The sequence below is a fragment of the Aquila chrysaetos genome, chromosome 6 (assembly GCF_900496995.4).
Source record: "Aquila chrysaetos chrysaetos chromosome 6, bAquChr1.4, whole genome shotgun sequence".
NCBI classification, from domain to species: domain Eukaryota; kingdom Metazoa; phylum Chordata; class Aves; order Accipitriformes; family Accipitridae; genus Aquila; species Aquila chrysaetos.
In genome coordinates this window covers 43,074,705-43,089,167 of record NC_044009.1, presented here as the reverse complement: position 1 = coordinate 43,089,167, position 14,463 = coordinate 43,074,705, and the positions used below count along the sequence as shown (strand labels likewise).

The following is a 14,463-nucleotide window of genomic DNA, read 5'->3' as shown; positions in this document are numbered from 1 at the left end:
TAAGAAATTTGTTCTGTTTCATCCCAGAGCATGCTATGATTGTGAAGGAGGGGCAGGGAAAGGGGTGGAGAATGATACATGCAAATGTGAATCTCTCTGCTTTATTTAGATATTCTTAAATACTTCTGGCTCATCTGGTTCATGGGTATTGCAAGTTGCTGTTAATAGCATTCCTGAGTAGTAATATTTGATGTTCTTACAGATGTAGTGATTGGTTCTATTTAAAAAACAGTTGTATGCTTGTCTTTGCACAAACTGCTTCACTACCTGTTTTGTTTTTTAGTATTTTGACAATCTTAATGGAGTACCAGCAGAAGAATTGCCTTATTACGGTGGCTCAGTAGAAATTGCTGACTATTGTCCCTTTAGTCAAGAATTCAGTTGGCATTTAAGTGGTGAATTTCAACGCAGCTCGGACTGTAGAATAATTGAAAACCAACCAGGTCAGTTTTCAGGACTTCAGTATGGTATTTAAAAGACTACCTTTGTTAATCTGGAATGGACTTGCTATACATCCAAACTAAATGGATGTGAAATTAGTTTTACACTACTAGCTGTGTAAAAGCTGGGCTGAAGTGAGAAGCACAGCACAACCACCTTGTACACGTAGGAAGCAAACACATCTAATACAAGAACTGCATAAGAGCTGAACAGAAATTGACCCCAAATGATCCAAATATAAGACAAAGTGTGGGGGTGGGTTGGTTGGTTGTTTTTTGAGTCTCTGAAAAATGATTCCACTTTCCATCTTTATAGGTTTTTTGTTCAAGGCAAGGAGCTTTGCAAATTACCAGAACATGGGCATGTCTCCTAGGGTAGTGCATGAATGTTCAATATTGCAGAGCTCTAGAATGCTGTAGGATATTACCTGTCTGTGTGGTTGTCTCAAAAACAAACAAAGAAACACTCTCTGCCCTCAAGCCAGCAGAGCCAGCACTCCCTGGGGGCAAACGTATCCACATAGTTCTGATGGAAAGTGCTTGGTTTTTGGTTTTTTTTTTTTGTTTTTTTTTTTTTTTAATCTTGGGTTTCTTCCCACTTTATCAATTCGGGAATTATGCTGTCTTGAATATAATGATTAACAGTCTGAAAGATTCCAAAAGTAAGCCTTGAATTGCATGTGGAGACATTGACTAATTATAGCATATTAAGTTGATGTGGACTTTCTGTTCTGCTAGTAAGTTGCAATTCAGTATATTCTTTCTACCTTAGATCCTACCAAAAACTATGGTGCAGAGAAATATGGACCAAACTCTGTATGTCTTATTCAGAAATCTGCTTTTGTCATGGAACAGTGCAGGAGGAAACTCAGTTACCCTGACTGGGGTAGTGGATGTTATCAAGTAAGTATGTGTTGGGGTTTTATTTTTATTTTTTTAAAATAACACTAAAGGGAAAAGTCAGGCATAAAATGTAGGCTATGACTGTTAGAACTTTGCACCTGTACACTTGTCCTTGTTTTGGCTGGGATAGAGTTGATTTTCTTTCTGGTAGCTGGTATAGTGTTATGTTTTGGATTTAGTATGAGAAGAATGTTGATAACACACTGATGTTTTCAGTTGTTGCTAAGTAGTGTCCTTTTTGGCATCCAATGTGGGGCCCAAAGAGTTGAGATAATGACAGATCTGACCAGAGTGTGTTGAAACAAATTTGTTATAAGCATTCATTACATTAGTTTAATAGTTGCTGGTCACAATGTTGCTTTATTGGCTCTTAGAGTTGTGGCGCTTGTTCTTAGAGTTGTGTTATATATCACCTTGCTTGCTGTATATAGTCCCTGTGCTGCTGCTTATCATCCATGGGAGGTGGATTAAGGTTTTTGCTTTGCTGTACTATGTAACACTGGCTTATGGTATGATAAAATTATCGGTTGTGGGACTAATCTGGTATCTGTACTCAGCATTGTCATTGCCTCTATACTTCGGGAGCCATCTGTCGGAAACTATTAATAATTACACCCTTTACCTTTTCTCCTCTGAGAGCCAATCTATGGGCAAGACACCTTTCTTTACCTTCCCCTTCTCCTCCAGGCTAATTACTATAGTGTTTGAGAATTTTGAAAGTTTTGCATATCCTTGGGATGTTGAAACCAGCATGGTCCTATTGCTAGGAACTGGTGTGTTCCTGAATGGGGTTCAGGTCTTGTTTAGGGTTAAACAACTATTTAAGAATATCACCCAGAGATCTGCCCAGAGGCTGGATAATTATGAGTGGCAGGGTGTGTGGCATAGAATGGGCAAGTACCTAGGACAGTGGGCACGTCCAGTGTTTTGGAGCTTTACCCTGAACAAGTGCAGGATCTGGAAAAACTAGTAAAGTATTTGGGAAAAGTATGCTCTCACCCTGGCAATTCCAGAGAGAGACAAATCACTGCAATGTGCTGGGGCCTGGCCCATGTCTACCGAGCCCTGTTCAACACTATTCAGTACCCTCAAGGGGAAGAGAATGTCTCTGGATCTGACAACAAAATGACAGGCGTGGTGGTTACTGCAACCACTGCGACAGGCACTGCAGCTGAACCAGAGAACCAGCCTGTGCCAGTATCAGTCGCCCAAATGCAGAAGAAGAAATACACTAAAAAATCAGTTTGCTTAGTAAGGGATGAAGATGAACCAGGGTCATCATGAGAATAGGAGGAAGAGGCAGAACCAGAGGTAATCACCCGATCGCAATCCCTGAGTGAGCTGCGGAATATGCGAAAAGATTTCAGCTGTCAACCAGGTGAGCACGTTATTACCTGGCTGCTCCGATGCTGGGACAATGGGGCTAGTAGCCTGGAACTAGAGGGTAGGGAAGCCAAGCAGCTGGGATCACCTTCTAGGGAAGGTGGCATTGGCAAGGCAATCAGAAAAGGGACGCAAGCCCTCAGCCTCTGGAGGCAACTCCTGTCAAGAGTGAAGGAAAGGTACCCCTTCAAGGAAGACGTTATATGTCAACCAGACAAGTTGACCACCGTGGAGAGAGGTATCCAGTACCTGAGGGAATTAGCCATGCTAGAGATGATTTTTTTATCACCCAGACAACGTGCAATTACCCAGAGATCCAGATGAAGTCCAATGCACACGACACACGTGGCAGAAGTTTGTATGGAGCACACCATTGTCGTATGCCAACCCATTTCCAGTACTGATCTGGAAAGACAAACAGGCACCAATGGTGGATGAAATGGCTCACCAACTCCAGGAGTATGAAGAAAATCTCTATTCCTCCCTATGAGCCTGTGCTTAGCTGTGGAAAAACTGTCCAAAAAGTCTGAAAAACTGACCAAACTGATTGAAAAGTCATATTCCCCACCAGTGTGGACCAGTATCTCAGCTATTAGGAGTGAGCATTCCTCTTCTCAAGAGAGAGAATATAGAAGGTACACACCATAGGATACCCTGTGGTTTTACCTGCGTGACCATGGAGAGGACTTGAGGAAGTGGGACGGAAAATCTACCTTGACCCTAGATGCATGGGTATATGAGTTGCGAGGAAAAACAACCACAAAAGGGGATTATTCTGTGCTGCTGCAGTTTCCAGACAGAGTAGAAGGGCTGATCTTACTTCTGATCCTCCTGAAGGGTTTTCCAAGTCAGTTTTACAAGAAGTGAGTGACGAATACTCTGACCAGGATTAGAGGGGCTCTGCCTCCAGCCAGAGGGAGGAAAGGGACAACAGGGTTTATTAGATTGTGTGGATTCGATGGCCTGGCACATTAGACCCACAGGAGTACAAGGCTCTAGTAGGCACCGGTGCACGGTGTACTCTAATGCCATCAAGTTATAAAGGGGCAGAACCCATCTGTATTTCTGGTGTGACGGAGGGATCCCAACAGTTAACTGTTTTGGAGGCTGAAGTGTAAGCCTAAAGGGGAACGAGTGGCAGAAACACCCCATTGTGATTGGCCCAGAGGCTCTGTGCATCCTTGGCATAGACTACCTGAGGAGAGGATATTTTAAGGACCCAGAGGGGTACTGGTGGGCTTTTGGTATAGGTGCCTTGGAGACGGAGGAAATTAAACAGCTGTCTGCCCTGCCTGGTCTCTCTCAAGACCCTTTGATTGTGGAGTTGCTGAGGGTTGAAGAACAAGTGCCAATTGCTACCACAATGGTGCACTGGCGTCAATATCGCACGAACCGAGACTCCCTGATTCCCATCTATAAGCTGATTCATTGACTGGAGAGCCAAGGAGTGATCAGTAAAACTCACACCCTCTTTAATAGTCCCATATGGCCAGTGTGAAAGTCTGACGGAGAGTGGAGACTAACAGTTGACTATTGTGGCCTGAATGAAGTGCTGCCATGCCAGACATACTAGAACTTCAATATGAACTGGAAGTCAAAGGCAGCCAAGTGGTATGCCACAATTGATATTACTAATGCGTTTTTCTCAATCCCTCTGGCAGCAGAGTGCTGGCCACAGTTTGCTTTTACTTGGAGGGGCATCCAGTACACCTGGAATTGACTGCCCCAGGGGTGGAAACAGCCCTGCCATTTGCATGGACTAATCCAGACTGCACTGGAAAAGGGTGAAGCTCTGCAACACCTGCAATACATTGATGACATCATTGTATGGGGCAACACAGCAGAAGAAGTTTTTGGGAAAGGGAAGAAAATAATCCAAATCCTTCTGAAAGCTGGTTTTGCCATAAAACAAAGTAAGGTCAAGGGACCTGCACAGGAGATCCAGTTTTTAGGAATAAAATGGCAAGATGGATATTGTCAGATCCCGATGGATGTGATTAACAAAATAACAGCTATGTCTCCACTGACTAGTAAGAAGGAAACACAAGCTTTCTAAGGTGTTGTGGGTTTTTGGGGAATGCATATTTCACATTACAGTCTGGTTGTAAGCCATTCCTATCAAGTGACTTGGAAGAAGAATGATTTTAAATGGGGTCCTGAGCAACAACAAACCTTTGAACAAATTAAATGGGGGATTGTTCATGCAGTAGCCCTTTGGCCAGTCTGGGCAGGACGAGGTGTTAAAAATCTGCTCTATACCACAGCTGGGGAAAATGGCCCTACCTGGAGTCTCTGGCAGAAAGCACCTGGGGAGACCTGAGGCTGACCCCTAGGGTTTTGGAGTAGGGGATATTGAGGATCTGAGGCTCACTATGCTCCAACTGAAAAAGAGATATTGGTAGCATATGAAGGAGTTTGAGCTGCCTCAGAAGTGGTTGGTACTGAAACACAGCTCCTCTTAGCACCCCGACTGCTGGCACTGGGCTGGATGTTCAAAGGAAAGATTCCCTCTACACATCACGCAACTGATGTCTCGTGGAGTAAGTGGGTTGCACTAATCGCACAAAGAGCTCTCATAGGAAATCCCAGTCACCCAGGAATTTTGGAAGTGGTCACGGCCTGGCCAGAAGGCAAAGATTTTGGAATGTTGCCAGAGTAGGAGGTGGTGCATGCTGAAGAGGCCCCACTGTATAATAAACTGCCAGAAAATGAGAGACAGTATGCCCTGTTTATTGATGGGGTCTTGTCATATTGTGGGAAAGCATCGGAGGTGGAAGGCTGCTGTATGGAGTCCTATATGACAAGTTGCAGAAACTGCTGAAGGAGAAGGTGAATCGAGTCAGTTTGCAGAGGTGAAAGCCATCCAGCTAGTGTTAGACATTGCTGAATGAGAAAAGTGGCCAGTGATGGATGGTGGCAAATGCCCTGTAGGGGTGGTTACAGCAATGGAAGCAGAGCAACTGGCAGCGCAGAGGTAAATCCGGCTGGGCTGCCGCACTGTGGCAAGATATTGTGTCCTGGCTAGAGAATCTGGCTGTAAAAGTACATCACGTAGATGCTCACGTACCCAAGAGTCAGGTCACTGAAGAGCACCAAAACAACAAGCAGGTGGATCAGGCTGCCAAGACTGAAGTGGCTCAGGTGGAGCTGGACTGGCAACATAAGGGTGAGCTATTTATGGCTTGGTGGGCCCATGACACCTCAGGCCATTAGGGAAGAGATGCAACATATAGATGGGCTTGTGATGGAGGGGTGGACTTGACCATGGATACTATTGCACAAGTTATCCATGAATGTGAAACGTGTGCTGTGATTAAGCAAGCCAAGTGGTTAAAGCCCCTGTGGTATGGAGGGCAATGGCTGAAATATAAATATGGGGGGGCCTGGCAGATTAACTGTATCACATTCCCACAAACCCACCAATGCAAGTGCCATGTGCTTACAATGGTGGAAGCAACCGGATGGCTGAAAAAACATCCTGTGCCCCATGCCACCGCCTGGAACACCATCCTGGGCCTTGAAAAGCAAGTCTTATGGTGACAAGGTACCCCAGAAAAAATTGAGTCGGACAACAGGACTCATTTCCGAAACAGCCTCAGGGACACCTGGGCCAAAGAGCATGGCATATCACATCCCCTATCGTGCACCAGCCTCCGGCAAAATCAAACAATACAATGGGCAGTTAAAGACTACATTGAGAGCAAGGGGTGGTGGAACCTTCAAACATTGGGATATACATGTAGCAAAAGCCCCCTGGTTAGTCAACACCAGAGGATCTGCCAATTGGGCTGGCCCTGCCCAATCAGAACTTTTACGTACTGGAGAAGGGGATAAAGTCCCTGTAGTGCACATAAAAAAAAAAAAAAAAAAAACAAAAAAAAAAAAAAAAAAAAACCCCAAACCAAACATGTTAGAGAAGACAGTCTGTGTTACTCCTGCCTCAGGCAAAGGCAGACCCATTTGTGGGATTGCTTTTGCTCAAGGACCTGGGTGCACTTGGTGGGTGATGTGAAAGGACGAGGAAGTCCGATGTATGCCTCAACGGGATTTGATTTTTAGGTGAGACTAGCCAATAAATTAAATTGTATGATGTCAATTGCTATATAACCCTGCCACTGTATGTCATCATTACTATAATTTTTATATGCTGTAGCGATGGTATTACAGTAAGACTCACTTAGATTAAGGAAGAATAAACTTTGATAAAATGAAGTGATTGAGTGAAGTGCAGTAGTGATGGAACCAGAACTGACTCCAGCATGCAACAGTCCAACACTACACACCATCCTCCTGCTGTGTCCAATGTCTACCCACTCGCCACACCCTACCGAAGCCCAATCCTGCTCTGCCAAGTGAGTGGACTTTGCACCATCCCTCCTGCCAGAAAGACTGGTATGACAGATGGAGCCCAAAGTCATGGACTAAATGAACTCAACGGACATTTCATAGGGATGGCCTGTAGACTAAGTGAATGATATCTCTGTGTGTGTGTGTGTGTGTGTGTGTATATATATAGGACAGGAGAGGTGATGGTGATTAATTAGGATGTATTGGAAAGTATGGGACCTGAGCATGATGTAAATGGTATAGAATAAGAGGTGGATACTCTCCTGGTTTCGGCTGGGATAGAGTTAATTTTCTTTCTAGTAGCTGGTATAGTGCTATGTTTTGGGTTCAGTATGAGAAGAATGTTGATAACACACTGATGTTTTCAGTTGTTGCTGAGTAGTGTTTAGACTAAGTCAAGGATTTTTCAGCTTCTCATGCCCAGCCAGCAAGAAGGCTGGAGGGGCACAAGAAGTTGGGAGGGGACAGAGCCAGGACAGCTGACCCAAACTGGCCAAAGGGGTATTCCAGACCATGTGACGTCATGCCCAGTATATACACTGGGGGGAGTTGGCCAGGACAGGGATCGCTGCTCAGGAACTAACTGGGCATCGGTCGGTGAGTGGTGAGCAATTGCATTGTGGATCACTTGTTTTGTATATTCCAATTCTTTTATTACTATTATTGTCATTTTATTATTATTATCATTATTATTTTCTTCCTTTTCTTTTCTTTCCTTTTTATTTTCTTTCTTTCCTATTAAACTGTCTTTATCTCAACCCATGAGTTTTACTTTTTTTCCCCCCAATTCTGTCTCCTGTCCCACTGGGTGGGGGGGAAGTGAGCAAGAGGCTGCATGGTGCTTAGTTGCTGGCTGGGGTTAAACCACGACAACACTGTGTATGATCTTCTCTGAATTAAATCACTAGATTATATGACGTGCTTTGAAAATAAATATCTTCCAACCGTAAGCCTGTAGTTTAGGTCACGCATCAAGTTAAGTGTGTGACCACTGGGATGCCTTGTGTGTTACTTCCAGTCTTCCTAGGGACTTCGTCTGTCTTATCCCTGTAACACTTTCTCCACAGCTAAGTAGGAATACTTATGTTGGAATCTTCTGTTGTTGAAGCTTAATGTTAATTAGTCACTCTGGTTTTTCAAAGGTGGAAAGCACTATGCACATGTCACTTATTTTTTCATTATCCTTCTCTTCAAGACTATCTCACTAAAGGAGTCACTTCCAACAGCAGCAGAACTCTAAAAAAGTAGTCATTAGCAGAAGCCGAATTTTACTCGTTCTCAGTTGATGATCTGTATAATTGCACAAAAAGAGTACAGTCAGTGCTTTAAAGCATTCTTGAACCAAATAGTTTCTCTGAGTGCATTAAAATACTTGCAGTTAATTTATGATACCAGATGTTTATTGGTGTTTGCTGAATACCAGGCATTTACTGAATATAGTATTTACTTATTGAAAGAGCCTCCAACCCCCAAAACACGTTTCTGATAAATCGTAACACAGAGTTGACTTTTATTCTTTTATTTTAAGGTTTCTTGTTCTCCACAAGGGCTGCATGTTTGGGTCAAGGACACTGCATACTTGTGCAGCCGCTCAGGTCAGGTATTAACTGTGAGCATTCAGATGAATGGTTGGATGCATGTTGGGAATCTGATTTGCCCAGCCTGTTTGGACTTCTGTGACTCCTGTCCCCCGGAGCGGGATCCTCCAGCTTCTAACTTAACAAGAGCTGCACCAATTGGTAAGTTGCTTTATGATTTGCTGAAGTGAAACTTTAATATTAACCTTTGAAAATTCTAAAGGTTTGTGTTGGCTCTGACTGTTAGGGAACTGGAAAGGAGAGCCATAGCCTGGCTATTCTAAGATCCTAGGCATAAGAGTTAAAGGAAGGTGGCAAAGGTGCCCTGCTTTTTGCTGTGCAGTCATGCTTTTGTTTCCAGGATCAGGATAGTGGCTAACATAGGAGAAATGTGTCTGAAATATAACTAGTTCATGTCATGTTTCCTTCTGGTAATGGTCCCAGAAATCTAGCTTTAGCCTTAGCACCTTACCAGAAAACCTGGTCTGTGTTTTGAAGGCTGTATCATTTTTATAACCTCCAAAATTATCACCTTGGTGGAAAGTGAGTTCTCGCTTGTATAAATTCCCATTGACAATGCTAATGCTGTAATCCAGAACATGAAAGATAGGTGTCAGTTTGCTTTTTGAGGGAGGGAAAAAAGCCTAATTTACTGACTACCAGTTAATGTTTTGTCAAGAACAGGTGGCTTTTTAAACAGCCAATTGATGAAAGAGAACAGTCTTTACATTATTTTGCACTAGTGGCTTGTTTTTAAGCCTTTAACTAATTCTTTAATTGTTGGATGTGCTGTCTCTACTGCAGTTTTCAAGGAAAAAATAAACCTGTTTTGTTTACTTACACGCTTGATTCTTTTTCAAAGTGGTGCAGTTGGGTTTACTTGTACCATTTCAAATAGTTTTGTCTCTGAGATGGCAACCTTTCAATTGTTGGTGGAATGACTCCTGTAAGTTAGATTTTAGCACAAGAAGGCTGTAACCTAGGAGATTCGCATCTTCTAGCATCTATTTGAATTCATGCTTGATGTTTCTCACACACGCACACACGTGTGTGTGTGTGTGTATTTAAAAAGTTTTTTGTCTGTGCAAGTTTATATTTGTTTGTGGTTTTCTTAAGCCTCCTGGCTGTGTGATTACCTACCATACCATATGGACAAACTCCCTGACTCATGTATTGGGTTTGGTGTTGTGTCCCCCTGCCCTCCCCTTTTTTTTTTTTTTTTTTTTTTTTTTTTTTCCCCCTTTCCTCTCCAGCTTGGTGTTTTGTGGCTTGGGTTTTTATATGACTTACAGCCATACAGATCAAAAGTAGACATAAAACAGTCTTTTAAGAGTCTTTGGTTTTGAAATGCTGCTTCTCCCCAGTCATGTCATAGGGAACTTCCTGTTCTTTTCTTGCAATACTGATAAATTTTTCTCATTTGTTCTCCTAATTGCTATTAGTGAAGTAATGCAGAAAATTATTTATTTATAAAACGAATAATCATGTTACTTGGTTGGTTTGAATTCCTAGCCTTGAAAGCTAGAATAAATCAGTGCAGACTACTGCAAATATGTTTTTGCTCTTTGGTGTTTTTTTAGTGTTCTATTTGTTATTTTAGCTTCTCTTTAAATACAAAATTTATAAGCTTTATGGTGTTTTGTTTTTTATTTTAGACTTATGCTCCTGCTCATCTAGCCTGGTTGTAACCCTTTGGCTATTGATGGCTAACTTAATTCCCCTGCTAACAGGATTATTTCTCTGCGCATAGAGTTAAGCACGGGGCAAGAAGATGTTCCAGAATGATGTACCATCATGTTGCACTCCTTATTGTGGAGCGTTGAGTTTTTTGTCTCTGCAGGCAGCTGTCTTCTGCTGAACCTCATCTCTCCTGGCAAGTATCGGTGCAGACAGTAGTCGGGGAGGTACTGACAAAAGCAGTTTGAGAGGAGGAATATTTACCTTGTCATCTCAATAAGTGCCAGTATTTTCCTGAATTGCAACCTTTGATTTTTCTGACGCAGTAACAAGATCCACTATGGCAACTGTGTTAGACTACCTGGCAACTTGGTCAAGATTTGAAATGAGAACTCTTCTGTAATAGAACTGAAGGTTGTGTTTTATGTTATGTCTTCTGCGTGACTGGTAGCAAAGCATCCTCAAACTGGAAATATACCTCAGTGGTTTAGTCAAAAGCCATGTAAAAATCAGTTGTCATTACTGCTCATAACGCAGGCCTAAACAGGTGTGGGAATTTTTTTGTTTGTTTTGTCAATTCTTACAATTTATGGGGGGAAGAAATAATTGAATGGGATAGACCAGTGGTTGGCAGTTGTCTCCACAACTGGATTCTGCAGCTTGGAGGCTTCTCAGAAGTCATACTAGTTTGTGGTAAAGGGGCTAATTCTTGGGGTTTGCTTAAACCTTCCTATGTGCACAAAGTGGAATTTCACACTGGTGACCAAAACAACTGTCTAGAAATCCCATTCTCATTTAGCATGTGCCAGTTCTACTGTGAAAATTAATACATCAAATGTTTGAATATTCTCAGAGCAATTTGCTAGGCAAATGCATTTCAGTACTGATACCCAGTCTGTAAAATTGCGATAGGTTTTCTGATTATTTTTAATTTTGTTGGTTTGTTTCTTAAATAATGGCATTATTTTTTTTTAAATAGTATGAACCTAAATGCAGCTGTTCTTACTTTTTGTTGAAGGGCAAACCAGTAGCGATGACAGCTTGCAGGACCATATTGACTTCTCTAGACCAAAAACTATATTGAATGTGTAAAGAAAAGTCTAATCTTAGTCCAAATACTATGGATTATTTGAGTATTTGTAATAAGTTAGAGAATCAGACATTTTGAACCACATGAGGGCACACCTTGGTACAAAATTAATCACTTGATGGACAAGACATGAGGAAGAAAATGAGCAAAATTTGTCTTGCTAAGGACAGCTGCTCTATAGGACACTTGTAAGGATGTTTTTATTTGTTTCTGACTATATAATGTGTTACAAATAATCCTTTTTGGAGTAAAAGAAACTTTTATGTGGTCCATTCCATTGTCTGTCTGGTTAGGATAGTTTTCATTCCTGGAAAAGTATTAAACTTGAGGGAGCAGGTGTGCCCAGTGCACTAAAAAAATACAAATATAGGGAGAAAGATGATGTTACTCTGCTTCTTAAGTGTGCTGTGATGTTAGAATTGTCAGTGACTAGATCCCTTGCTAAAATGAAAGGTAGGAGGATGGAAGGGGTATGGAGTAAAATTTATTTAGCTACAATTAAACTTGTTTAATAATAGGACTTCTATTGTAATTGTAAGAAAATCTTTGTGCCTACTGGACTTGTTTTATTTTAATTTAAAGAAACTCTTATGACACTGCTGAGGTAAATGAGCTGCAACCTAAAACCGTCTGAAGGCATCACAGTTGAGAGAATACCTTGCACTGGGCTAGTTCCCCTTCTTAACTGCAGGTTAAGTTTGCTTTGAATTATACAAGGCCTAGGCTAGCCTTAAACAGGTGTTTCTGAGAAGCAATACAAATTAGGAATCAAATGCTTGAAATGTGTACAAGTTTGAATTAAGAAACACTCAGATTAGTAAGTGAACGCTGATTATTTTAATATATGCACAGTCAACAGTAGGTGTAAATTTATTCCTGAAAACATAAAGGTTTGAGAATACATCTTGGGTCCCAGAGGTTGATATTGTATTTTGTCTGTTGTGCAATAATACAGTTTAAATGGTATCACTCAACAACAATGCTTTTGATACTTGAAAAGAAATCTTTCTTACTGTGAGATATTTGCACTGTCTGAACTTTCTGGTTAACTTTATAACTGTCAAACTTTTTTACTGGTGTTAATTTATTGTGCTTGGTATTTGATATGCTAGTCTCCTGTCTGTGTAAGTGTGAAATTTGTCATATTTAAGTGAATATTTTTATCTTCTACACAGTTGTTTATCTTGAGGGCTTTTCTTCTTTTATTCTCTCTTCCTGAGAATTAACTGAAAGATGGCTTAAAAAGTCAATGCTTACCTACTTTTGAATTGTATGCATTAATTAAAGAAAGAGGCTGTATTGCATTGTACCTACAGGGAAAAATCTGTCTGCCTGTCAGAGCTCTTGTGGTCAGATTCACGGGTACCTGCTGAGTAGCTGCATCAGTGAATCCAGTGAAGTAAAACTATTACTGCCTTAATAATCTGAGATTTCAGTCGTAATTTCTTTGATGTGCAGCCCTTCAACTGGCTGTGAACTGCAGAACTGGACGTGACTTTGGGGAGTTGCGGGGGGGAAGGTACTTTAGTAGGCAAAATCCAACATGTTGTATCCTGTCAGTGCGTTAGCAGCTGTAGCTGTATTGGAATGGCCAAGAAATGTGTCAAGTTCAATTTAAAGTGAGAATGAATTGGTGACTGTCAAAAAGAATATTTGAGTAAAACTGACTACCTCAGTTCTGTTTGTCTTTGACTTTAGCTTCTAGCCTGCTGTGAACTTCCAAATCTTAAGATGAATTAAGTAAAAACATGTCTCAGGTTTTTAAGAGCAAAATAAATACAGTAGGAAGCATAAGCCATTTCTGAGTGTACAATACAGCTAAAATTGTAGCTTAAACCAATCAGTTACGTAGCCTTAAGTGTAGTTTCCTGCGTAAAAGTTGGTATTGGTTTTAAACAAGTACAAAGTTTGCAGGCAGCTACTTTAGGTGTCCTGACCATATTGTGGCAAGTCCATCCTATTGCATCTTTTACATGTGAAAATTTTGAAGTATAGCCCAAATAAGCCTTTGTTTTCACCAGAGTAGACCAGCAGGAGCCCTGGAAATAGTGCAAAGAGATAAATGAGTTAGCTTGTCTGTAGCAGAAACATTTTCAGTATATCATGTCCGCATGATATACTTAATTTTTTAAATTAAGCATGTTTGCTTATGGAAGTAAGTTAGTCTTGTGGTCTTTTTTTTACCCCGGTAGTTCAAATCTATAGCATTTCAATTAGCAGTTGAGGCAAGTCATACTTCAGGAATACATTTTTCTAGTGTTTCAAATAATTATAAGGAGGAAGGATAGCTTTTGGCTGGAGTATGCAGCAAGTAGAATTACCCTGAAAAGTAGGAAATTCATTCCTCTTGAAATGAGTTGAGGTCTTGGGAGACTGTCATGGCCTTGGATGTAGGTTAATTACCAAAAGAGAATTTTGACCCCCATTAATTGACTGTCAGTCCAATGCAACTCATTCTTTCTGCTGAGCACTAGTAAATTAGGAAGACTGATGTCATTTAAGAGCTGACATATCCACAATCCCTTACAAGGGAAATTTGTTTTTAAATCTTCCTGTCCTGCAAATCTTTCTGCTTGAATATATTTCAGTAGAGAGGGAGGCATATGTCCTTTCTTTCCCACATTTCCTCGGAGTGACTTTCAGCCAGCTGAGCAGGTCAAGTCTTTCCCCTGCAAGATTTAACAACCAGCTTTTGCTTGGCCGAATGTGTCGCTCTTCAGGATTTGGGTCTATTTGTACATTAAATAATGTGAACTTACACTACCAGACTTCCAAAGTGTGAATGTTGCCTTTTTAATGTGAACCTTACCTTGGAGATAAAACAACTGTTTTGAGAGAACTGGCCGACCTTGAACATGTGTTTCCTATTTTGGTACGGAATGTAAATATAGAACAAACTATTTTACATAGAGTTCAACTGGATTGAGATATAAGGGCTAATTTTTGTTATTTATGGAGTAAAAATTTCCTTATTTTACTGTGTAAAAAGTATGTTATACAAAAGAAGAAAAAATTGTTCATCAATAAAATGTCTATAGAAAATTGA

The 14,463-nt window shown here is 41.1% G+C and overlaps 1 protein-coding gene and 1 long non-coding RNA gene across 3 annotated transcripts in view; one reads left to right on the top strand and one right to left on the bottom strand.

Annotated features, from left to right (window-relative positions):
• The window catches only part of LOC121233372, an 18,213-nt gene extending 15,782 nt beyond the window's left edge, over positions 1-2,431 (bottom strand). Inside the window, exon 1 of the long non-coding RNA XR_005932599.1 lies at positions 2,420-2,431. This is a non-coding gene — a long non-coding RNA (uncharacterized LOC121233372). The remainder of the gene's footprint in view (positions 1-2,419) is intronic.
• Positions 1-14,463, top strand: part of LMLN (leishmanolysin like peptidase) — a 26,428-nt gene extending 11,965 nt beyond the window's left edge. For both annotated transcript variants that reach the window (XM_041124082.1, XM_030019051.2), the window contains exons 14-17: positions 284-443; positions 1,213-1,343; positions 8,602-8,812; positions 10,306-14,463. In XM_041124082.1, coding sequence (XP_040980016.1) covers positions 284-443; positions 1,213-1,343; positions 8,602-8,812; positions 10,306-10,400 — 597 coding nt within the window. In that variant the 3' untranslated portion in view covers positions 10,401-14,463. The remainder of the gene's footprint in view (positions 1-283; positions 444-1,212; positions 1,344-8,601; positions 8,813-10,305) is intronic.